The sequence below is a fragment of the Geotrypetes seraphini genome, chromosome 4, assembly GCF_902459505.1.
Source record: "Geotrypetes seraphini chromosome 4, aGeoSer1.1, whole genome shotgun sequence".
Lineage (NCBI taxonomy): Eukaryota > Metazoa > Chordata > Amphibia > Gymnophiona > Dermophiidae > Geotrypetes > Geotrypetes seraphini.
The window spans coordinates 284,297,423-284,324,705 of record NC_047087.1 but is presented as its reverse complement, the minus strand read 5'-3'; the positions used below and the strand labels follow the sequence as shown (position 1 = coordinate 284,324,705).

The window sequence follows — 27,283 nt, the reverse complement described above, 5'->3', positions numbered from 1 at the left end:
CCCGCCCCCAGTACCTTTTTTTAACTGGTGATGATCCAGCGCAGTCTCCTGCTGGACGGCTGCCTTTCTGTTGCAGAGCAGCGCACAACGCAGAAGCACAACCTTTGCACTTCCTGCCTGGTCCCACGCTGTTCCGTGATTGGCCGAGGTCAGTTCTTGCGACCTCAGCCAATCACGGAGTGGCATGGACCAGGCAGGAAGTACAAAGGTCACACTCCTGCTTTGTGTTCTGCTCTGCAACAGAAAGGCAACCGTCCAACAGAGACTGCGTTAGACTACAACCAGTTAAAAAAAAGGTACCAGGGGGTGGGGGGAGATGTACTCGCTCCATAAGACGCACCCACTATTCCACCCCCCTTTTTGGGGGTAGAAAAATTGCATTTTATGGAGCGAAAAATACGGTACCCCAAACACAAGGACTGCTACTTATCTGAATGTCAACTTATACACTGTACGCCATTCAACTACAATGCATGCACCCACATTACAAGTTAAGAATGCAATGGGGCATTCATGCAACAAAGAGATGGCAAGCATTCTCGCCTAATCCCAGATGGAGACAGTAAGCGATTTACAAAGCTTATACCCTTCAAATCACCATGGGGTTGATGGTACAATCAAACTCAGAAGAGACTTGTGGCCTTTTTATTGGCTTTTGTAAGATGAAATATGGAACCTAAACTGAAATGTGTCGAAAGAAGGCGCTGGTAGCCTTTTTGTGATTTTTATGAAGTTTTACATTATTGGTATGCTTTATGGTGTTTGATATTATTGTAATGTATGTGATTTTGATTATGTTTGCACTTTATTGTGACCCGCCTTGGGAAAGGCGGGATATAAATAAACAAACCTAAATTTAAAAACTTACTGCCTTAATGGCTCTCACTCATCAACACATACAATGCTCACTTACCAGCTTCACAGCCCTTGTTAATGAGTGTGCGTAGTGCCTGACAGATAGTGAGCCGCAGATCTGCTCGGTCACTGATGGCTAGGCCCAGGGTGCGTGCTATTCCCTTGAAGGAGGCCGCAACATCAGTGGGTTTGGTGCAGAACCCTGGCAACAAGGTCCAGATCTGGAAGGCAAGCAACACAATGAGGATGAATCTCATAACATGAAAATTTTAATGATCAATTAAGGAGACCCCCACCCTCAAATTAATCTACAGGAGCTTTCACCTGAGAAAGATTTATAATACCCTCACCATCCCTGAGACATAACAGGGGTAACACAACCTCGCTGGTACTAGGTAACAGCCAGAGCTGGCTCAGTTGCCCACCAGGTTCAGTTGCCAGAGCTGGCTCAGTTGCCCAGTAGGAATCTCTGGTTGAGAAAGTCAATAAAGGGGTGGGGGAATCCTGCATTTAACACTATTTGGAATCAGAATCCCTAAGTTAGTACTTTGCTTCCTGAGAACTGAGACAAAAGTGAACTGGAGAATCAGTCTGGATAGATTTTATATGATTCTGGCTGCTTACATTTTCTGTTTGCATTAGTTACTCAAAAGGATTGCCTGATTTTCCATCTTTGCTTAATTTAACTTTTTAAAACTGCTTAAAGTTTTCTCTATGTAAAATCTGCTTTAAGTCTGCACTTTTAAAAATCACCTAACAATCTATTTAGATTTTTGTTCCTTTATAGAAGACAGCTAGCATAGTACCTGTGATTAATCTGTAGATGTTAAAAAGCTTAACATTAAAAGACTGCCATACTGCACTGATGTGCAAACATTTCCAAACCTGTATCTTATCAATTCTTTGTGTATTCATGGCTATTGTATTTGCTATTTCTAGTTCAACAGGTGTGTCATTCTGGACATTAAGGTATTCTCCCCATGCTCGTGAGCCATGCAGAAGGAATCCACGCCAGGTTTTCAACTCCTCCTCCTTATACCAGAAGTCTCTGCTGTCCCCTTCAGTTTTACCTTCTGCACGCAAGCTGAAAGGTGTCTTTCTGATCTACTCTGTATATTTCTTTATTATTTTTGATATTTTCATTATTTTTTGAATTAATCAGTGCAGGGGAAAGCTCTGCCTGCGTGGAGAAGATGACTGGGGTCTGCAGCCAGAAGGTTAATCCCTTGGGGACCTGTTTGGCCAGCTTACAGAAAACTTTGTAGAGTTCGGGGTCTATACCCTTACAGCAAGGGTGTCCAACCTTTTGGCTTCTCTGGGCCGCATTGGCCAAAAAAAATGTTTCTGGGGCCACGCAAACACTGCAGCCAAGACAGAGGAGGGAGCTGGCAAGATGGTAAACACCTGGGGGCAGCAGAAGAAAACACTGCATCGCCCTCAACCGGAGCCGCACAAAATACTTCACAGGGCCACAGGTTGAACACCCCTGCCTTAAAGTCTTAGCTTATCTACTGAATCACAGGGGCTTGAGTGCAGTTCTTCAGGTGCTTGCTGTGATTTCACCTCTCCCCTTCACATGCACAGTTCCACAGGGGTTGAGGATCACTCTGACTTCAGTCCACCTGGTAACCTGAAAATTTCAGCATTTGAGGACTAGCTGATTGAGGCAGGAATTTCTTCTCTCAGATTCATCCGATTTAGAGCTAAGGCAAGCTACAAGTACTTTATAGCACATGGCACAGTGAGTATGGCTGTTACAGCTTATGGGCAAAATTATAGGGTTCTGGCCATCTTGGATTTCCCAATTTTTTTCAAAGTTCTCTAGATCCTTTAAATCACCTCATTTTGCCTCAAAACTGGCAGGGGTGGAGTCCTCAGGTTTTTTTTACCCCTAATTCATGCCAAATTTGTGCTGGATGGACGCCAGAGGAACGCCCTTGCACCACATGAGGGGGAGGCGGAAACATAGGGCTTAGCCTCCCTTTGATCTCTAGAGCTAAGGAACCTTTGGGGAGCCTATCTAATCTAATCTAATCTAATCTAAACCTTAAGTTTATATACCGCATCATCTCCATGAGAATGGAGCTCGACACAGTTTACAAGAACTTAAAATAGTGGGTAGAGAAGAAGAAAAAGGATTACATGAACTTATGTGTAGAAGGGGGGAGAGAAAGGGGGGAAGGATAGAGCTACAATTTGCTGAAAAGCCAGGTTTTCAGTTGTTTGCGGAATAACTGAAGGGAGCTCAGGTTCCGCAGCGGGGTGGTGAGGTCGTTCCAAAGACCTGTGATTTTGAAGAGAAGGGATTTTCCCAGTTTGCCTGAATAGTGGATGCCGCATGGAGAGGGGAAGGCTAGTTTAAGCCTTTGGGCAGTTCTGGAGGAGTCGGGACTGGAGGAGTTGAAAGACAGTGGGATAAGAGGAGGCAGGATTCCGTGAATGATCTTGAAAGCCAGGCAGGAACATTTGAAATGGATTCTGGAGATTATTGGAAGCCAGTGAAGTTTGGCAAGGAGTGGGGAGGCATGGTCAGACTTGCGTTTTGAGAAGATCAGTTTGGCTGCAGTATTCTGGATTAGCTGGAGTCTTAGAATACTTTTTTTTGATAGATTTAAGTAGATGGCGTTGCAGTAATCTAGTTTGGAGAGGATGATGGATTGGACAAGGATGGCAAAGTGTTGTTGGCTGAAGTAGGATCTAGCTTTCCTCAGCATGTGAAGGCTGAAAAAGCATGATTTTGCCAAGGAGTTGAGGTGGTCATTGAGGGAGAGAGAGGAATCGATAGTGATACCAAGGACCTTGCATGAGAACTCGAGCTGTAGTGTATCGCCTGTGGGTAGTGCGAAAAGTGTGGGCAGGTGTTCGAATTTTGGGCCGAGCCAGAGTAATTTTGTTTTAGATTCGTTTAGTTTCATCTGTACCGAGAGGGACCAGGCACGGAGTCTCATTATGCAAGCTGTAATGTTTTCGTGGAGGTTGGTGAGGTTCTGGTCAGTCTCAAGGAGGACAAGGATGTCATCTGCATAAGTGTAGATTGTTTCCAGGGGGGATAGTTGAAAGAGTTTCAGGGAGGACATGTAGATGTTAAAGAGAATAGGGGAAAGGGGTGATCCTTGAGGGACACCGCAAGATGGAGTCCAAGGAGTGGACATGGTGCCATTTGTGTTGACGGTGTAGGAACGGGAGCGTAAGAAGTTTGAGAACCACATTAGGACGGTGGAGTCGATTCCAATCTCGGAAAGTTGGTAAAGTAGTATGTCATGATGGATGACATCAAAAGCAGCGGAAAGATCGAATTGTAGTAGGACAGCGAATTTGTTATGTGAGTGTTATCTACTGGGAGAAAATACCTCCCGGAGCCCTGGAACAGTGGAAGCTGTGGAGCCCAAGAGACATAAGGTGGAGTTATCTACAAGGGACTCCGAAATGCCTAGTAAAGCCTTTACTCCTAAATTTAATTTGATGTGGAAAGCTTATTTGGATAGCCGGGATTCTCATATGAAGTCTGGCAGCAAGCCAAGTGTCGCGCAGAGGGGCTTGGGCTCCCAGGGCATATCAGGGTCATTGGCAGACACTGACCAGGATCCTGCAGGTCTTTCTGGCAGGAACTCGGAAGGCGAGGGATTAGGGTGTATGCCCTTGCTGGCACAGAGTGAGTCTTCTCTGCTGGGCAATATAGGGTTACAACAGGGGCAGGTGCGCAAAAGCTGTGGTGGCCCTCGACCAAGGGGAGGATCCTACAGTACACCAGCTATTTAAATCTTCAGAGCTATTAAACTGCATCACTGACTCTCTCTGGGAGTTACAGTTAGACCCCTAATAGGCAGCATCCACTCAGGTGTTCTATCCTGAGCGGGGTGAGAACACAGCCAATGTCTTTTCCATAGTATCCTGGGATGCTCCCGAGGGCTCTTTAAAGGAGTGTCATCAAATGTTCGTTCAGCCTAAGGTGGATTCTTTGGTTGATCAGGTAACCAAGAGCGTGTCCCTGTCAAGTAAGGGAGGCGTAGTATTAAAGGATAGGCAGAATTGTAAAGTAGATGTGATCCTAAAGAGGCAGTTTAAGGCGCTGGCTTTAGGAATTAAAGCAGCTGCAGCAGCCTCATTTATGGTATGTGCTTGTCATACCAAGATGCATGGGCTCACCCTGGTAGAGGAAAAGCCTTTGCCCCTGTTCATGTTATCAGAGGTGGATTATGTGGCCATCAGAGTCAAACCACTTTATTTGTTAAACATTTTGAAAATTAATTTTTCTGAAATTCAGCCTCTATTTTTTATGGTTTCTATCTGTTAAGTTAATTATTTTAAACCGAGTCGAGCTTTCTTAGAATGATGACTCGGTATATAAAACCAAGCCTTAGATTAGATTAGACAAGAGCAAAGACTCAGCTTATTTGATTTCAGCCCACAGAATGCTCTGGATTAGAGAATGACATGGGGAAAAAATTTGTCCCTGTCTCCGCCCTATCCCCGTGAGCTCATTCCCGTCCCCACGAGCTCGGTCCACGTCCCTGTCTTGTCCCCGCAAACCATCTGATCCCATCCGCACAAACTACCTCCCTTCTGTGTTCCTATTTCCTCATTTCTAATATCTCCCCTCTGTATCTGTATACTCCCTCCTGTGTCAGGCATTGCCCCCCACCCCACCCCACCCCCGTGTCCATATACCATCCCTATGTATCTCCCCTTTATGTCTCATAATTTCCCCTGTTTGTTACCTTCCTGTGTCCAGATGTCCCCTCTTCCACACCAATGTGTCTCTCTCCTCTCCAACCCCATCTAGCTTCTTTCCCTCTTTCTCCCCTCCCCCACTTCCAGAATCTGGCTCACCTGCCTGTCCTTTTCCCCTTTCTCTTTCCTGCTGTGGGTTCAATATTTGTCTCCCTCTTATTTCATCCCCTTTCACTCCCTCCTTCCTACTGTGAGGGAACACTGCTGTCTTCAACTCCAAAACCTGGCAGGCTGTGTGTTACATGATAGATTTCAGTACTGAGTGTCTATCAGTTCATCTCTCTTTCTCCCCCTCCTACTACTCCTGCCCGTTCCCCACCTTCCCTTCCTCTCCCCTCCCCATGGACCCAAGTACATTATCCCAGTTGAGTCAGTCTGAGAACCCAGCTCTGAGCCCAGAATCAGCAAATGAGGCACTCACCCCTGCCACTGCTGCATCAGAGAAAGAATGAATGGCCACAGATGAGCCCTGGGAGGCCCTACTCCTCAGCCAATTTTGCTTTGGTGTCCTTCCCCCCCCCCCCCCCCAAGCTCTATGGGAAACTCTGTCCCCAGCAGCATAGGGCGGTAAATGGCCTTGTCCCTGTACCTGCGGCAACCAGGTTTTTATTCGTCCTTGTTTTGGTGAGTTACCCGCGGCTAGCTGTGGGTAACAGTCACCGTGTCATTCTCTACTCTGGATCAGGCAATAGGCTAGAGATTCCACCTCCAAGGCTACTCTCAACAGACTCCTTTACAAAGGACAGATATTGTTCGAAAAGGGTCTGGATGATTTGAAGACCAGCATGGCAGATTGCCGACCAAAATCTCTGCCTGATAGTAGACATAGAGCCTCTAGAGGTTCTGGACGGTCTAATTTTTGTAATTCTAGGTGCTTTCAACAGTACTCGGGAGGAGTCTTATCTCAAAGATCTCATCAGGGATCAAGACAAAGACTCTCAGGGCCTAGGCGGAGCCAAGCCTCTGGTCCTTGTCCCACTTCAACTTCCAGACCGTTGGGTGCTGGAGATCATTCTGAGAGGGCACAAGCTCAAGTTCGCACATCCCCTCACAGAATGGTTTGTGGACTCTCCAGTAGGGCGCCCAAAAAAGCCATGCAGAGTCTTAGCAGCTGTAGAGACTTGTAGAGATTCAGGCCATAGAGCCAGTGCCATCAGAAGAATTGTCAGATATTCCATATACTTCACAGTGCCCAAGAAAGGCTCATAAGATTGGAGGCCCATTCTGGATATCATACATGTCAAGGAAGCCCTGAAGGTTCCATGCATGGAAACCGTGTGTTCAGTCATCACAGCAGTAGCACTGGGGGAATTTCTAGCTTCCTTTGACTCGATGGAAGAGATCTTTCTCACTGCTATTATTTTTGTCCCTCCTCTTTCTTGACTTTTCTATACCTAGCCATATTTGCATTCTTTTAACCATTGCTATCAGCTTTTTCTCTCTTTCGTTTTGTTAAATCTCTGTCTCCTTGCTCTATTCCCATAGCAAGAAAAGAAGGTGTGCATGTGTCTGCACCCTGGTATTCCAGTGCAATAGCTGATGCCACATCAGACAGGGAGACAGATTATTTCCGTGACCCAGAACAAGCTCAGCAACAGGTCTAAGAACAGCCCAGTATGTCACGGACATGCATTTCAACAGTTTCTGCCTCTAGATCCCTTATGGAGCTATGGCTTACCTGCCACTGAAGAGTATCATAGATTTTGGCTTCAAGATTTCTCCCAGCCTGGGCCAATTCATTTCCTGCGGCCAAAAAAAACAAAACAAAAAACCCACACACACAAAATGAAAAAGATCAACCTAAAGAAAAAAACATGAAGGTTTACCCAAAACATAGTACTAACCAAATCATTCCTGGAGGGAAAACACAACCAATAATACATATGCTCAAATGGCCTAAAGTTACAGAGTGAGATACACCACACTTGTCCTCCAGAGACAGAGGCCTCGGAAAATTACCAGCAGCAGCATTGTAACAATCTTTACAAGAGAACTTACCTGCCTTTGCTAAGTGATAGTGGGCTTCATGATCACTGGAAATCATTTGAAATCCGACCTATTCTAGTACAGTGTTTACTGCAAGGTCCAGGGGGCAGTGGGGCCTGCTCTGACTCTAAGTATGGCCCCCCTGACTCTTTCCCCAGTATATAATCCCCCTCCCCCACACACTCCTTTTCCTCAGACTAGCAACTGTCATGTCTTCATATCAGTTATTCTATGTAATTCCTATATCACACGCTCTCAGTGAAACTGAGCAATGTGCTGCCTGAAATCCCACTCTTTTCTGAAAAGGTAAAGCACCATACAGTTCAAACTTACTTAGGGCTCCTTTTATTAAGCTGCGCTAGTGGTTTTAGTGCACACTGGACACTAACGCCACCATTGAGCTGGTGTTAGTTTTTACGCATAGCACGGGGGTTAGCATGCTCTAATCGGCAGCGCATGCTAAAAACGCTAGCGCACCTTAGTAAAAGGAGTCCTTAGTGCTGGAAGAAAAAAAAACAACAGTTGAAAAAGTGGCACCATAAACAAATCTCCAGAGAAAGCATAGGGAGAGATTAAAAACTGGAGAAGAGGTTGGGGGGGGAGTTGAAGTAAGGATAGTGGGGGGGTTAACGGAGTGACCAGTCCACCATTTTGTCTGGTGATGAGCTTGCTCTCATAACATAACAAATTTCTAGACCGTATAACAATAAGTTCTATGCGGTTTATAAAAGATTATACTAAGGAGAAGAAACCATTTAAGTTTTATGAAGAGTACAGAAATAACTAATTGGTCAAAAATTTAGAAAAAGATAAGTTTTCAACAACTTTCTAAAGTGCTCATATGAAATGGAATTCGTTAAGAGTAATCGGAAATCTTTGTCATGATATGCAAGGGTATACTGAACTTTTTTTTTTTTGTCAAGATGGTCCACACATGAACTGCTACCCCTGCTTTTTTACCTGCTGCTGGAGCAAAAAAACATTCCTTCACCCACCCACCCTTTAGTTTCTGTGATTCCTTTATATTCAGATGAGTCTCCTGCAAACAATAAACATCCGCGTTTTGCTTTTTTAAAAATGCTAATACCTTTTTTCTTTTGATTACATGATTCAGGCCATTGACATTAATAGAAAATATCTTAAAAGATATTATATATTTTCAACTTCTCATCATAATCTTCTTCCTTCCTTCCTTCATATTTAAGATCTAAAAAATTTTTCTCAATGACACACATTTTTACCCCTGAAGTATCCAACCCCTTATTGATCTTTTCCTTAATCATTCTAGTAATACCTTTAAAACCCATCTTTTTCCCACCCTTCCCCCCCCCAATATAATGACTGCTTAAGGACACACATTGGAACAGCAACCCCAACATCCCCCTCTCCCCCAGGCAACCAATATTAATTAATATCCCCTTTATCATTTCTTAAGATAAACTCATTAATCTTCCACAGTGTATCTTAGTATATCTCTCTTCTAAACATAAAATCTTTTTTTTTTTTTTACCATTTTAAAATAATTATATTCTCTATCGGTTATTTAACCTTTGATAACTTTAACCATATTTAATTCCTAACATTCCACTAATGTATCTTTATCTACTCACCAATCTTTAAATTATATTTCCCCAATATTTTAGTTTATACCACAAAATTCTATCATAAACATATATTTAATAAAGTAGTGTTATTTTTCCTATATCTCATACACTCTAATCCAGCAACCTTTATCATCCTTTTAATATCTAAAAACAAATATCCATATCTTCATATACTTCTTTAAAAGTTGATTACAATTTTATAATTTTTATCATCTATTTATATATCAACATTTTTTTTTTTCCATTCTGAAAAATGAAATTTTTAATTTTATAATTATTAAATTTTTTTTTTATACATTTTCCTCTTTTCCAATTAAAATCCAATCCTTTTGAAACTATAATATTACAAAATCAAACTTTACAATTAATCTTTTAGTCATCTCCTTCAATTATCAATAATTTCATATTATGTATCTTTCTTGTATATTTTTCATTTTTATTTTCTTTCTTTTACTTACATCTAAATGTCATAGATCATTTTTGTCTATGATTAGTCCATTCTACCTTCTTCTTTTTGTTATCCTTTCATTCATTACTTTTCGTTTGTTAATTTATTAAATTAACTGATCTTTCATATTGTTTTCTTATCTATATCCTTCTTCCCTTTAGTCTCTTGACTGTCATTTGTCATTTTATTTAATATCCTTTTTTTATCCATTCTGCTTTCTTCTTTTACCCATTTGTATTATTATCTGGTCCATTCTTCTCTTTTCTCCTTTTGTTAATTATTCAAGTTCTTTATTTCTTTCTGATCACTCTTTACTCCAGCCATCCAACCTTTACTCGTCTAAAGTTTGGTCTCGTGAGTTTCCAGTCCATCTTTCTTGTCTTTTACTTCTTTATATTTTTTTATTGTATTTTTCCTTTGTTCATTATTTCATATTCTTCTTTCTTCAGTACTCCAAAGTCTCATAGTTTTACATTAAATTTTTTGTACAATATCCATCAAAACCAGACTTGATATTTTCTGTCCATTTCAACATCCATTATGTTAAAATGACATAGGTTCTGATTTTGAAAGAAAGGTCTTTAGCTTTTCCGGATCTTCAAAATACAAAGATTTATCCCCAGAAGATACCCTCATTTTTGCTGGGTAATACAATCCATATTTATATCCTTTTTCCTTTAATTGAGGTCTCAAGTCAAGGAATTTCTTCCTTTTGTTTGCTGTGTTTTTAGCAAAATCAGGCAAAAACCATATTTTGGATCCTTTATAATTTAAATTTTTATCTTTCTTGGCAGCATTTAAAATTTCTATTGCTTGCTGGTATCTTAACATTTTAAATATTAATGGTCTTGGTCTGCCTTGATTTTCCATATTTTTTAATGGGATCCTGTGCGCCCTTTCTATTTCCAAAGGCTGTTTAAAATCCAATTGCAGTATTTTAGGAATTAGATTTTCTAAAAACTGTATGGCATTTTTCCCTTCCAAATTTTCCTGCATTCCAAAAAGTTTTATATTCTTTCTTCTTCCTCGGTTTTCATAATCTTCCAGCTGATTTTTCAATTGAATCAGTTCCAAACTGTCATTTTTACATCTGTTTCCTTCACATTCTAAAACCTCCATTTTAGCTTCTAAGTCAGTTGTTCTTTTATTATTTATTTCCATTTGTCTGTGGATAATTAGTATTTCTTCCTTCATTTCAGCCATATTACTCACAGTCTCTTTAAGCATTTGTTTAATTTGTCTCAGTTCCTCCATAACTTCGGCTTTGCTCAGCACATCCGACTCTTCAGCAGGAAGCGGAACCTTACTCGGGGTAATTTGATCCTGCTTCTGCCTTTTCGCCGGCCCACCAGTTTCATTTTTGTTTTGTCGGGTGCTTGCCATGCTCCCGCTCTTCTTTTCGCTGTTTTACACCGAAATCGGCTTAAAGGGGAAAACTTTTTTTTGCCGACCGTTGCCAGGTTGAGAGGAGCGCCGCGATCACACGTCCATTTTGTGTGCGCGCTAAGCCACGCCCCCCAGAACTTTTTTTAAAAATTAAATTTCTCAGAGCCTAAAATAGAGGACTTGTGAGTTTATGCAGAGACTCTGATGATTAGGTCTCAAAAGCATCCTTGTACAACCAGCATTTTAACAGTCCTTTAAATTTACTTAGTGATTTTTCTTCCTTAATAAATAATGGTAAGGAGTTCCATATTCTGGGCGCTAGATATAATTTACTTAGATTTCAGCAAAGCCTTTGACACGGTTCCTCATAGGAGGCTCTTGAACAAACTTGACAGGCTGAAGTTAGGACCCAAAGTGGTGAACTGGATTAGAAACCAGTTGACAGAGACACCAGAAGGTGGTGGTTAATGGAATTCGCTCAGAGGAAGGAAAGGTGAATAGTGGAGTCCCTCAAGGATCAGTGCTGGGGCCGATCCTGTTCAATATGTTTGTAAGTGACATTGCCAAAGGGTTAGAAGGAAAGGTTTGCCTTTTTGCGGATAATACCAAGATTTGTAACATCGATAAAACTCCTGGGGGTCATATTAGATAATAAATTAACATATCATAAACAAATCAACTCCATTGTCCAAAGACAAGACGAATCATACGGTCACACTCTAAGGTTTTAGATTTTTCTGCATCGAATATCCTCATTCATTCCCTTGTTATATCCAGTCTTGATGACAGTAATGCACTTTACAAAGGAATCATGCAAAAGGAGTTAAGACACTTACAAATTATTCAGAACACTGCTATAAAGATCATTGAGAATGCAAAAAAATTTGATCACGTCACCCCACTTTTAATAAAAGCTCATTGGCTACCAGTAACACACAGAATTACATATAAAATTCTACTTCTAACATTTAAAACACACAACACAAATCTTCTGGAATTCTTAAACACTTTTTATCCCCTATACCCAGGCTAGAACCCTAAGATCTAATGCCCAACATCTGTTACATATCCCATCAATACACCAGTTTAGCATACATCGATCATCAATCTTTTCCGTTACAGCTCCCACGCTCTGGAATGCTATGCCTGCAGATCTACAAGAATCATCATCTTTGGAACGATTTAAAACATTTTTATTTAAAGGTGCGTTCGAGCTTTAATTTAGCATACTCACACTTACTTTCCTTCTCTCATGATCAGCACTTACAGAAGGGTCCCATTATGTTCTTCCCTTTAACGTCTCTGTTTTCTATAGGCTATGTAGTTCTACCCCTCTACCCTAGTGTACCAGTATGTTAGTTTGTCATATCGTTCGTGTCCCCCAGATTTTACTTTTTAATTTAAACTTACTTGTAATCCACTTAGAAATTTGATAAGTGTAATATCAAACTTTTAATAAACTTAGAAGGAGGGAGTGGAAAACATGAAAAAGAATCTGTAAAAGTTAGAGGAATGATCTAATATCTGGAAACTAAAATTCAATGCAAGGAAGTGCTTAGAAAGTGATTACAAATCAGAAGGAGCTGTAAGTGCCAAGGTGAGAAGCTAATATGCATGGAAGGTAGAGAAACAGTGTGACAAGGCGGTGGCTGTTGCCAGAAGGATGCTAGGCTGTATAGAAGGAGGCATAACCAGTAGAAGAAAGAAGGCGTTGATGCCCATGTGCAGAGGTCATTGGCAAGGTCCCACTTGGAGTATTGTGTTAAATTTTGGAGACCATTTCTGGCTAAGGGTATTAGAAGACTTGAAGTGGTCCAGGGAAAGGCGACAAACATGGTAGGAGGTTTGCAGCAAGTCATACGAGGAGAGATTGGAAGCCCCAAATATGTATACCCTACAGGAAAGGAGGGACATGGGAGATACGATAGTCATTCAAATACTTGAAAGGTTTAAAATGTAGAACAAAATATTTTCCAGAGAAAGGAAAATGGTAAAACCAAGAGGGCATAATTTGAGGTTGAGGGGTGGTAGACTCAAGAGTAATGTTAAGAAATTCTTCTTTACAGAGAGGGTGGTTGATGCCTGGAATGTGCTCCTGAGAGAGATGATGGAGAGGAAAACGGTGACAATTCAAAAAAGCATGGGATGAACAAGGAGGATCTCTAATCAGAAAATAATGGGTATATATTGAAGAACAAAGGCCAGTACTGGGCAGACTTGCATGGTCTTATCTATCAAAAATACAAAATGGAAAAAGTGTTAGCGTTACAACAAGGGAATCTTCATAATTTCAAGAAAATTTGGGAACCATTGACTAATTATTCTAATGATCAGATTTCATAGCACATTGGTAGTAGGTATATAGGGATGGGTTGGGAATTGTATATTTTTTGGAAATAGGAAATGAAAAAAGGGGAGGGATTTATTACTTATGACATGATGTATTGATTGTAGTTACAAATGTCCTGTAATAATTAATTATAATATGTATAATTCAATTGTTGTAAGAATGAAAAATCAATAAATAAAATTTATCAAAAATACAAAGTGCCAGGTTTACACCTCAGTCTCTCAAATCATGATTCAGTTTGAAAAATGTTATAGGGATATTTATGATGAAAGGCCATTAGATAGCCACATAAATCTCCCCAGTTTACAGGTCAATCAATTGCAGCACTCCAATGCACCTATAGCATGGGAGGAGGCGAGATGGGGAATTAAGAATTTGAAATTATCCAAAGCCCCAGGACCAGATGGTTATGGCCCTGATTATTATAAAATCTTAGCAGATTTGATACCTGAACCCCTCTGCAAGGCTTATAATCACTTGGGAGCACAAAAAGGGTTGGATAATCAAAACCTGGCACATGTGGTCCTACTCCCCAAACCAGGTAAAGACCCAATTCAGGTTGGCTCTTATACTTGTGGCCATCAGGACTCAACCAGACATTATTGGTTTCAGGTTGGCTCTTACAGGCCTATACCACTGCTTAATTAAGATGCTAAATTGTTAGCAGCTAATCTTGCTAAACAACTGAATTAATTTTTGTCTACCTTGGTTCATGGTGTCACACATCAGAGGAAAGGCTCTGCTGGATCTGACTGCGAGCAGCCTGTTTTGAGCACTGCCTCCTGCTGATCAGCTGTCATTTCAGGTAGAGAATGACACAGTGACTGTTACCCGTGGCTAACCCGCAGAAATAGGGGGAGCGGAGGGGGAAATTAACTGGTTGCCACAGATACGGGGACAAGGCCATTCACTGCCCCATGGGGCAGTGAATGGCCTTGTCCAGACAATAGAGGATCTGCCACGAGCTTCCTCTCTTTCCATCCCTCCCGGTAAGCAGCCACCCCCCCAATCGCGGGTCCAAGAGTCTCCCACCCTCGTACCCAATGAGGAGCCACTGTCGTTCACTGCCACCAGGGATCTCATTTATAAAATAGGCTTCCTTCCTGCCATCCAGCTGCATGCCCCCCTCCACCGAAGCCAACCCAGAATGCTTCCCTCTTGCACAACTGTTGTATGAGTTTGATGGTTTCATTTACAGTATTGTTTTGTAATGTTGTTCTAACAAATAAAAACATCAACGGGATGTATTCCCAATTTCCTATATTTTAATTACAACAATGAGTGACTCATAACTGCACTATACAAAAATAAAAACTCAAATTGAAACTCAAACTACCCAGGAACATGTGCATGGGAAGCTACCTTCTGCCTCTTAACTATAGGAGTTGGTATTAATTACCTTTGTTCTTCAAGGTGGCTGCCAGAGGCAGGAAATATCTGGCAAAGAAGCCAAGCTCTGTGTTTTTAACATGGTCTCTAATCACCGGGATCAACCAGCTCTGAGGAAATTCACAGTTCTCCCTGAAAAAAATCACAAGAAGAGAAGTCAAACAGAAAAAGAAAAGAAACACTTTCTATGTTTCTGGCAAGTCCAACTACAGAAAATCAAACCTGCATCTGTCTGACTCAGAACATGTTTTTGTTTGTTTTCATGCACATCCAGGGAAGGGGGATTATTTCTGTCTTAATTTTGTTCTTTGGGTATTTGCACTTGGGGTGGGGGGGTGGATGGGAGAATATCATTAATTGGATTAGTGTAAGGTTTTTCTGATAATCTGTGTTTTTGTGTTTTATTGAAGTCATTGGGTGGGGAGAAAATGGTTGGTTATGAATACGTGTAAGATGAGTGTGCTTTTATTGTATTATTATATGTTACGTTTTATGTATTGCACTATTGAAGTTTGGAAAATCAACAAAGAATTAAAAAAATAAAAAGAGTCCAGAACATTTGCCAGATTAATCAAGTTTCAAGTTTTATTTATATTTGATTAATCGCTTAATTAAAATCACTTTCAGATCTCAAAGCACAGAAAAAATAAACACGCTCCCATCCTGTTTTAAAAGTTCACGTCACATATCTTCCACTAACCAAACATGAAAACAAACACTTACAACACAGCATTACCTAAAATGTCACATTTCTATCTGTACAGAGATTCCAGTCTTCAGGTGTAATACAGAATACTATTACTAGCTTATTTTTATAACAAGTCAGTAAAACACAGAACATTTTTTAATGTGTGTGTATATTAACTACATGCTTATAAGTTTCAGGATGCAATTACTGTGATAATGCAATTTCACCTTAAGTGGTATCAGTCACTTACTGTGAATGCCACACAATACAGTGGAGGATATTATGCAGTCACATCACTCATCAATATACCTGAGGTGAAATGGAATCCTTCTCTTTCCCAACAAGTACTACTTGAAGACTCCTGAACTGCCTGGCAAGCAATATCCCAGCAGACTAAAGGCAAACCTTCGTCTCACCCAGGCCTGGAAGGGTAAGTTTGCTACAGGGACTCAAAAATGGAAGCATTTTCTGCCCTTCTTCCCAAAAAGTTATATTCTAAAATTTCTGTGAATTTGTTAATGTTATTGTTCAGGCAACCGGTGTTCTAGGTTCAGTGTTCCCGCTAAGCTGCGCTGGCGTGCGCTGGCGCACAAAATATTAGGTCGCAGCGTACAAGTTTCTCGTCACAGCGCAGGACCGGCAAGATTGACTCATTTGAACTTCTGCAAGATCAGCATCGGAAGCGTGCGCTGGGCCGGAGAGATCTTGGGGAGCCTCCGACAGTGGCTTTCTCCCCTCTCTGCAGCTCTCCTTTACTTCCCAGCGCAGCGATTCACGAAGGCAGCCTCGGGGCTTTTGCTGAGTCGCGGCTGCCTCTGATGATGCAACTTCCTCTTTCCTCAGAGGCGGCGCGACACAACAAAGGACCCGAGGCTGCCTTCGTGAATCGCTGCGCTGGGAAGTAAGAAGAGCTGCTGGGAGGGGAGAAAACCACTATCAGTCTGGGAAGCTGCTGGGCAGGGGAAAAAAGGGACAGCTGCTACTGGAAAGGGAGAAGGAGAGATGCTTCTGGGAGGGGAGGAGGGAAAGGAATCTGGGAAGCTGCTGGGCAAGGAAAAAAAAGGGACAGCTGCTACTGGAGAGGGAGACGGAGAGATGCTGCTGGGAGTGGAGGAAGGGAAGAGAGTTACTGCTGGACAGGAGGCTGGGAGAAAGAAAGAAAGGGGGCAGGCAGGGAAACAGAAGGAAAGAAGAGAAACAGAAAAAAAGAAAGAAAGGTCAGGGAGAGAGGAAGAAAAAGTTGGGGGAGGGAATGAGGTGTGGAGGAGAGAAAGCATACAGGCTGATAGAAGGGAAGAAAGATTGGATGCACAGTCAGAAGAAGAAAGTGCAACCAGAAATCACCAGACAAGGTAGGAAAAATGATTTTATTTTAAATTTAGCAAAGTGGAGGCAGTATTACCACAGTTTTCAAAGGAATTTGCCCAAATAACTTAATAGTTAACTGGGTAAATTCCCAGAGATGAAAACTTCCCTTCACTTACTATGCACAGTTCTGAATTTATATCTGCTGTCTATATTTTATATATTTTATATTATATATAGGTTTCGCACTGAATAAAGTATTTTATAATTTTTATTTCATAATAAAGTAATTATAAAATACTTTCTTTGTGTTTATTTGATTCCTATTCAAGAGAATTACTTTAGGGGGGCGTGGCTTGGAGCGCGCACGATATGGCAGCCTAACTGCAGCGCTCCCGTATCCAGGCAACAAACGGAACAAATTTAATACTTTTACTTTTTTCAAATCGCGATTAAAAACGCTAAAAACAATATCGGAAATGGCGAATATGAAGCAGGGGAAAGCTGAGAAACCTTCGACATCAGGTATCTCAGCAAAAAGAACAAAAGTTACTCCCCTGTCACCATCGAGTGTGCCGTTCCCGATGGAGACTGAAGAACTCACTGAAAAGGCTGATATAATGACTGAACTGTATAAAATAAAACTAATGCTAACTGAAAACTCAAATAAAATATCTGAAGTAAAAGAAGAGCTTCTTAACATGAAACTAGAAATCCAAACTGAGAGACTGAGAATGACAGTGCTGGAAGAAAAAGTGGAGAGGTTTGAATCTTTCACACAGGAATATGAAAATGATAAAAAAGAAATAACAGCTTTAAAAAATCAAATGGTGGACATGGAAAACCGAGGAAAAAGGAAGAACATCAGAATTTTGGGGCTGGCTGAAAATATTGAAGGAGAAGATCCAGTACAATTCCTGGAAAATCTGTTACCTAAACTGCTTCAGCTTAATTCAAAATGGCCGTTAGAAATTGAAAGAGCCCACAGAATTCCCACAAGAAAGCCTGTAAACCAGCCTGCTCCAAGACCTTTGATATTCAAGGTGCTACGGTATCAACAAGCTCAAGAAATATTAAAAATGGCAAAAGCAAATAAAAACTTGAATTATAAAGGATCAAAACTGATTTTAGTACCGGATTTTGCGAAATATACTGCCAACATAAGAAAACAATTCCTCACATACAGACAGCAGCTGAAGGAAAAAGGATACATATATGGTCTATATTATCCATCCACTATGAGAATATCCAGTGGAAATAAATCCATATATTTTCAAGACCCGGCAAAACTGAAAGAATTTCTGACACAAAAAGATCCTAAATTTATATAAAAAACAGAACAATTCAGCTGAAGAAAGAAGAAAGAAAAAAGAAGAAAGAAGAATGAAGATGGAAAAAAATGAATATAAAGAAGATTATTAAAAAAAAAAAAAAAATTTTTTAGGACATAAGAAATGTTATTAACTGGAAATAGTATATATTGGAATAATGGATGCAATAATATAATAGTATTTAAAATTCAGCATCCACAATTATTAATATCACTAATTATTATTATATTAAAAAAAAAAAAAAAAATATATATATAAAAAAAATTTTAATATCAAAATATAAATAAAAAATTATATATAAAATACAAGTTTTAATCAAATTTGATAATACATTCAATTATATACCATATTAAATTATTAAGATTAAGTAATAATGAAATGAGTTACAAAGAAATTATCATTAAATATTGAAAAAAATTTGTAATTGATATATTGAGAATAAGATTTACTAATGAAATATATTAATTTATTACAAAATCAATATTTTAACTATGTATAAAGAAATTATAATTTTATGAAATATATACAAGAAAAGTAGTTGAGTATTTACAGAAATAATTAAAAAAAATAGATGTCTAATAAATATTTAATTTAATTTTATTTGATTTTTCAGTCATAATAACTTATTATGATAAATAAGAAAATAAGTAAATGAATGATAGATATTTAATAAAATATGAATTTATTATAAAACTTATGTATTGACATAAAATGTATATTTTAATCAATATTCATTCAAACTAATTTAATATGAAGATGATTTATGAAAATGATTGAAATGCATTATTATTAAGATTAATATTATATATTTATATTAAAAATGGATTTACTTAATTTATATGAAGATATATAGATATATATATAGAGAATAAGAGCTACATTTAAAATATGTTTATCTATTAAGAATATTATATTACATGTATGCATATTGAATATAATTTATGATTCAAATATATATAAATTTCAGTAAATTTATAAAATTTTATAGATTAAATGAATATAATTTTTAAGAATATAAGGGTAGAAGTATAAAGAATGTATTGAATTCAAAAATATGTTTTTAAATATTATAATGAATTATTAGTTGCCTGGAGATGGAGTTGTAGGTTTTGCATGACCAATGCGTGTTCCAAATCAGAATAAGATAAAGGGTGGGAAGGGAGGGAAAATAATGGGTGGGATAGGGGATAAATTCTTAATGAATGTGCTGGGAACTAATCATGTAAATAATCATAGAATACTGGATAAAAATTGGATAAATATAATTATTAATTAGATGGATCTAAAAATGTATTCACTGAATGTCAATGGTTTAAATCATCCTATTAAGAAGAAGAAATTGTTATCGTTCCTTAAAAATCAAAATGCGGACATTTACTTTATTCAAGAAACTCATCTATCGGAAATTGAATCAAAAAAATTATCTGGAGGTTTTATTTCTAAATGTTTATTTGCACCGGCTTTAAAGAAAAAGGCTGGAGTGGCTGTTTTAATAAATAAAAAATGTAATGCAGATTTTAAATTAATTAATTATGATCCCTTAGGAAGATGGGTACATGTCGAAATGGTTCTGGGAAATACTACCCTGAATTTATTCAATTTATATGCTCCTAATACGAATCAAATGGAGTTTTTTAAACAAATTCAACAGTTGCTTTTACCACTGGCTACATCTAATTTAATAGTAGCAGGGGATTTCAATGCTGTAATGGATCCGATATTGGATAAAAAACCAAGTAAAGTTATAAAATCATTAGGCTTAGATAATTTGATTCTATCTTGTGATTTAGTAGATATATGGCGAATTCTTCATTTTAATGATCAGGAATTTTCTTTTTGTTCTCAGGTCCATAAATCTTTTTCACGAATTGACTATATATTTGTTTCTAATAATATAGCGCAGCGCATCTTAAAAGCAGTAATTGATCCCATTATAATTTCAGATCATGCTGGTGTGTGGATTAATCTTCAAAATTATGATGCTGAAAACTTAGATTTAATTTGGAGATTTAATAATGATTTATTAGCGGATTCAAAATTTCTTGAAGATTTCAAAATAAAAATGCAAGAATTCTTTCAATTTAATGAAACAGATGATATTAATGCTGAAATCTTATGGGATGCTTTTAAAGCAACTATGAGAGGAAATATTATTTCATATTCAACATTTATTAACAAACAAAAAAAAAAACAATTTTTTGAGATAGGAAAGCAAATTAAATTATTAGAAAATAAATTAATTGAGAAATGGGAAAATAATACATTACAAGAATTATTAAAATTAAAAGTTAAATACAATGAAATTTCTTCTCAAATTGTGAGAAAAGACATTTTCAACAAACAAGTACAATTTTATGGAAATTCAAATAAAGCGGGGAAATTATTAGCAAACTTTCTAAAAGCAAAGAAAAGAAAATCTAAGATTATTGCAATTAAAGATATACAAGGTAATACACATACCAACACAAAAGATATTATAACACAATTTCTTGATTTTTATAAAGAATTATATACTTCTAATTCTTATAAAAATAAAGAACAAGACGGTTTAACTTTCTTAAATTCATATATTGGACCAAATATTCCAGATCATATAAAAGGAAGTTTAGAAGAACCTATATCTTTAAAAGAATTAGAAACAGCATTGAAGTCTCTTAGAGTTGGATCCGCTCCAGGTGGAGATGGGTATACTGTTGAATTTTATAAATTTTTCCAAAATATTATATTACCACATCTGTTAAATCTATATCAATATCAATTAAAGAATGAAAAAATTTCTGGTACTATGGCAGAATCGATAATTATAGTCTTACCAAAACCAAACAAAGATCCTACTCTGGTATCAAATTACAGGCCTATTTCATTATTGAATGTGGATAATAAATTAATGGCTAAAGTATTAGCATTAAGATTGGCAAAAGCTCTCCCTTTCATTATTGATGTACATCAAACAGGATTTATTGCTAAAAGACACTCATCAAATAATACTAGATTAGCATTCCACTCATTAAATTTAGCAAAAAATATAAATGATCCAGCATTTTTAATATCTTTAGATGCAGAAAAAGCTTTTGACAGAGTGGAATGGAATTTTATATACCAAGCTTTACAATGGTTTGGTATAGGATCCGGTTTTATTAAAATGATTCAGACATTGTATAGCTCTCCTGGAGCAAGATTATATATTAATAATAATTTATCAAATAGATTTAACTTGCATAGGGGAGTTAGACAAGGATGCCCTCTGTCTCCTTTACTTTTTGATATTGTCCTAGAACCTTTATTAATTGCAATAAACAAAACTAAGGAGATAGAGGGAATATCATTTACCAGTTTTGAATTTAAATTATCTGCATATGCAGATGATATATTATTATATTTAAGAAAACCGGAAACTACTATTCCATGTATATTAAATTTAATAGAAAAATATGGTACTTTTTCTGGATATAAAATTAATTGGAATAAATCTGAAATTCTCCCAATAAATGTTCATTGTACCAAAGGATTATTTGACCCATATTCATTCATTTGGAAAGAGGATGGTATAAAATACTTAGGAATTATGATCAAAAATACAATAGAAGACACAGTCAAAGAGAATGAAAAACTTTTATTAAAAAAAATAACAGAAATGTGTGAGCAATGGAATCCATTACATCTTTCTTGGTGGGGAAGAATTCAAACAATTAAAATGATGATATTGCCTGTGGTTTGTTACCAAATGAGTATGATTCCAATATTTTTTCAGGGATCATTTTATAAAAAACTTAATAATATTCTTACAAAATTTGTTTGGTGTGGGAAAAGACCAAGAATCGCTTTAGTATCATTACAAAGACCAATTATGGAAGGGGGGGTAAATTTTCCAAATTTTTATAGGTATCATCAAGCCTATATTTTAAGACAGGGTATGTATTGGATCCTCCCAGACCTTTTAGAAAATGTACCAGATTGGCTGTATTTAGAATGGCGGCTCCTGTTCCCTTTATATCCAGAACAATTAATAACTATAACAATGCCTAAAAGATACAAAGACCACAGAATTTTATTTGACACTTGGAAAACATTGAGATATATCAGTAATCTATCACCAGAACCTATTGCTAAATCTCTAAATCAATCAATATGGATAAACTCCAGGATCAGAATTGGCGGATATAAAATCGTATGGAAACAATGGATAAATGCAGGAATAAGAACATTGAATGATATCATATCAGAAGGTTCACTGCTTAGTTTTTCACAATTGCAAAACAAATTTGGTTTAAATAAAACACAATATTTTAAATGGATGCAATTGAAGCAGGCCATTCAGGTAGGGTTCCCTGAATGGAAAAATCTAAATAATCAATATAGCCTACAGGTTCTATGTTTCCAGACGGATTTTTTGGGTCACCAAGCCGCAAAATGGTACAAAATGATATATGGATTTTTAAATAAAAAAAAGAAAACAGGTCTTAGAGATATTTGGAGTATTGAGATTGGTCAGAAAATTTCTGAATCTCAATGGCCAAGATTTTGGTCCTGGAGATTAAGATCTACAAGGTCAGCATCTATGAATCAAACATGGTTGTTTTTATTACATAGAGTGTTCTGGACCCCAACGCGCCTGCAAAAAATAGATAGTACTAGATCTAATAGATGCTGGCATTGTAAATTAGAAATAGGGACGTTAGATCATTTAATCTTTTTCTGTCCCTATGTAAATGCTTTTTGGAATTCAATATGGCCCCAAATTAATAAATTACTAGAAAATCATGTAGGACTCTCATATGACACCATATTATTTGGCACTGCTATGAGAACTATGAGTCCGATCTCAGCAAATAATAATAAGCTATTAATGATACTAACAGGAGTCGCCATACAACAAATTACTCAAAATTGGAAAGATTACACCAAATTAAATTACACATTCTGGTGGAATTCTGTTTGTCATATTTATAAAATGGAAAAAATAATAGCTTTACAACAGGGAAATCTTCTTAATTTTAATAAAATTTGGCAACCATTGACAAATTATTCTAATGATTAAGTTCTTAGCACAAGGATAAATAAAATATACATGAATGGGGTGGGTTTTGAATAATTAATGAAATATATTATATAAAAAAGGGAATGGGATTTATATTATACATATTATTGTATAAGTGATATCATATTATATTTTCAACATGATGTATTATTAATGATAATATTTAAGATATGTAATAATTTATTGTATATTATATTTCTCAAATAATGTAAGAATGAAAAACTTATAAATAAAAATTTAAGAGAATTACTTTATATATAGTCAATATAGGCAGAGAGTTAAATTTTTTAACATTTTCTAATGGTGGTGTGCCTCGTGATTTTTTTCATGAAACAAGTGTGCCTTTGCCCAAAAAAGGTTGAAAAACACTGGTCTAGAAATTGAAAGCATCAAACGTATTGTCTTCTGGACTGTTTTTAATTTACAGTTTACACATATGGATGTAACAGACATAACTACATTTGTTGTAAAACATTTATTAAGATATCATTTCATCCCTACAATTTCTGTGTTCTTAAAAATATTATTTAACGTTATTTAATTTAGCGTGTAGGCCTAAAATTCCTTTGAATACCTCGTCCTCATGTATCAGCAACTTTGACAACATATTTATTTGGCTCATAACTTGCTGGCGCCCGATATTTTTAGCTCACAGTGAAAAAAGTTTGCTCACAACACCCGCCCGCTTAGAGGGAACACTGGTTATGACTGGTTCTAGAGTTTATTGACAGATTTGCCATAAATATCAGTCTTGGCTGTGAGGTGCAGCAAAAAGATCTACAACTGAATCCTGTGGACAGGCTGCTTCAAAATTTCTCCCGTCACCAACAGCAAAACCTTATAGTATTTACCTTGCTTATATTTGCAAAATGACATGTTCCAATTCAATGTATTCCTAGTTATCTTGATAGCTCTTTGGCTAATTAGCGAGTCATAGAGGTGAGTCACTGGGTGATCCCAGTACTTTTTGTGACTAATCTGCAGACATCATTTCTGGGGACTGAAAGGAAGGGAGACTGTAATGTCCTACAAACAATCAGGGAATATATTTTGTGGAGAAACGTAGCAGCCCAGAGGCATGCATGAATTCAGTTTAAAGATAGGAGGTTGTTGGTATAGCAGCATGTGAACAGGTGTTGGCAATGCTTTTGCAGTGCTTGGTAGAACCCTCTCAGCCACCAAGGGATTCACCCTGAGGGTAAGGGTTGCCACTAAGATAAGAGTGCTCCTTTTTTGATGGTAACAGAGAAGACTATTCTAGTCTCACAAGACTCTTGTCAATCATCACAATCTTTCACCATTTTAAAAAAGAATTTATAGAAGTAGTTTTAAAAATACTCTAGCCTTATAAAATCTTGTTTTTAAAATAAGCCATTTTACTTGCATAAAATCACCTCACAGGTTACTCACTTAAAATTCATGCAGCACCAGGAAAGTGCATAATTTTACACTTCCTGCATGTAGGCCAGTTCTGGGGCAGAGTTCGAGCAGACTCATGATACACATGTTCAGTATATAAAATATTAAAGTACTTTGCATGCTGACATTTATGTCTGTATCACTTTATAACACAAGCTAAATGAATGAGGGATGTTTGGGTTTGGAATTTCCTCCTTGGAATGGTGTCTTTGATTGTTTAGGTAGTCTGCTTCTTGTCATGGATGTGGTTTCTCTATTCTCTTCTCTTAGTAGGGTGGGGTGGGAGGGTGGGTGGGGAGGTATTGTGGTGAACTTATACTAGGGCAGCCCTTGAGCTCTTTGACAGGGTTTATAAGAGTACAGACCCTCTGTCTGTTAAAATCTCTTAGGGTTTAGCAGTTGCTGAGTCCTGGGGTTTCTCTGGAACTGTGTGTGGGAAGTGGGATGCTTCTGTATTAGATAGATAGTAGTGGGGACTTTTAATTACCCTATTCTCCTTTGTTAAAAATAATAAAAGGATTTTCAGGGTTGGGTTGATCTTTGGGGGTTATGGGGCTCATTTTCAAAGCACTTAGACTTTCAAAGTTCCATAGGTTACTTGGGAATTTTGTAAGTCTAAGTGCTTTGAAAATTTGCCTCCATGTGTTTATATAATTGGGAAGAACAGTTCTTTGGTTATCCTACGTTGGGTGTCTTTTTTGTACCATGCTGTTTTGTACTTCCAGCTAATAAAATTGTTTCAACTAACACAGGTTAAAAATAGGCACCTTCCTGCCCTCTTAACTACACAAATTTGTGGGCTTTAGGGCAGTTTCTGAAAATAGCTAATCTGGATTTGCTATGAAAGGGTATGAAGACACTTTCAATTTTTTTGTTCTTAAATACTTTTTGAAAAATGTTGCTAAATTTTTCTTCCCAGTGAAGTGTAGACAAGTGGTTTTCAATCCAGACCTCAGCAACCACCTGACCAGTCAGATTTTCAGGATACTCACAATGAATATACATGAACTAGATTTGCATGTACTGCCTTCTTGGTATACAAATTAGAGAATGACACGGCCGTTACCCATGGGTAACCCGCCGAAATGGAGGAGAGAAAAGGACTGGTCACCACGGGTACGGGGAGAAGGCCATTCACCACCCTGTGAAGCGGTGAATGGCCTTGTCTCCACAGTGAAGGAAGGGAATGCACGCGGTCACCAATTGCACTCCCTCCCTCCCGCCTGATCACTGCCGCCTGATTGCCGCCACCGCAAGAGCATCTCCCACCCTGCTCCTTACCTTCGCGGCAGGCAATTTCTCTAAATGTGCTTCCTACCAGTAGCCAGATCGTTGAAATCGCATGTGGCTGCCGTAAAGTTCATCTCTGACGCAACCGGAAGTTGCATCAGAGACGACCTTTCCTGCAGCCACACATGATTTAAACACTCCGGCTGCTGGTAGGAAGCACATTTAGAGAAATTGCCTGCCACGAAGGTAAGGAGCAGGGAGGGAGAAAGGGAGGAAAGGTGGGGTTGAAAGAACAGACGCTGAAGGGAAGTGGGAAGGTGGAGTGGGGAGGAACAGACGCTGAAGGGAAGTGGGGAAGGTAGACTAGAGAGGAACAGACGCTGAAGGGAACTGGGGAAGGTGGGGTGGGGAGGAACAGACGCTGAAGGAAACTGGGGAAGGTAGTGTGCAGAGGAACAGATGCTAAAGGGAACTAGGGAAGGTGGACTAGAGAGGAACAGACGCTGAAGGGAGCTGGGGAAGGTGGGCTAGAGAGGAGTAGACGCTGAAGGGAACTGGGGAAGGTGGAACAGATGCTGAAGGGAACTGGGGAAGGTGGGGTGTGGAGGAACAGACGCTAAAGGGAAATGGGGAAGAGAGAGATTCCAGACTATGAGGGGAGTGGAGGGAAGAAGATGGGTGGCAGATCAATTGGGGTGGGGGTAGAGGGAGAGATGGAAAGGAGAGGCACAGTAACAGAGCATATGGAAGAGACGGAGAAGGCAGACAGTGGATGGAAGGAAATGAATGAGGTGAAGATGAGGAAAGCAGAAACCAGACAACAAAGGTAGAAAAAAAATTTATATTTATTTTATTTGTTTAGTATAAATTTAAATGTATTTTATTTGCTTTAGGATATTAGTTGTGTTGATAAAAATTTAGAACAAAGAAAAATGGGGAGACCCAATGATCCACAGTGAAAACAATCCTCCGATGAAAACAAAAACAAAAAACTGTGGATAAAAATTTATAAACAAAACCCTGCCAGCTGAACATCTCTTTCTCTAGTTCAGCAGCCAGAACTTTGATTTATAAGTAAGGAATAAGCTAAACATTGCAGTACTGAGGCTTGTACGGATACTGCGGGGACAGGGCGGAGACAGTGGTCACGGGGACGGGGCGGGGACAAATGTTTTCCCCGTGTCATTCTCTAATACAAATCTCTCTCTCATGCATATTCACTGTGGATATCCTGACTCCCCCAAATGGACAGAAACCACTGGTGTAGATTGTTGGCTACATCAGTGAAACAAACTTAATTTCAATGCATTCTGATCCTCATTTTTTGGGACACCAGAATGTGACAAATTTACAAGGGTGTAAAGACTTCTACAATGCACAATACACATAGAAACACATTATTAGTAATAGTCAGACAGATGATATTTTCAAGTCAATGTCTCAGAAAAGGTGACAAAACATCCAAACTAGAAATTGTAAAACAAATAAATCGTTTTGATTTAAGAATGGCTGTGGAACTCATC

At 38.2% G+C, this 27,283-nt stretch overlaps 1 protein-coding gene across 1 annotated transcript in view; it reads right to left on the bottom strand.

The window, feature by feature from the left end:
• RRP12 (ribosomal RNA processing 12 homolog) overlaps positions 1-27,283 on the bottom strand; it is a 222,333-nt gene that overhangs the window by 120,346 nt on the left and 74,704 nt on the right. Inside the window, exons 15-17 of the mRNA XM_033941439.1 lie at positions 14,760-14,881; positions 7,265-7,329; positions 914-1,076 (exon numbers count right to left, since the gene is read on the bottom strand). Of these exons, the coding sequence (XP_033797330.1) occupies positions 914-1,076; positions 7,265-7,329; positions 14,760-14,881 (350 nt within the window). The remainder of the gene's footprint in view (positions 1-913; positions 1,077-7,264; positions 7,330-14,759; positions 14,882-27,283) is intronic.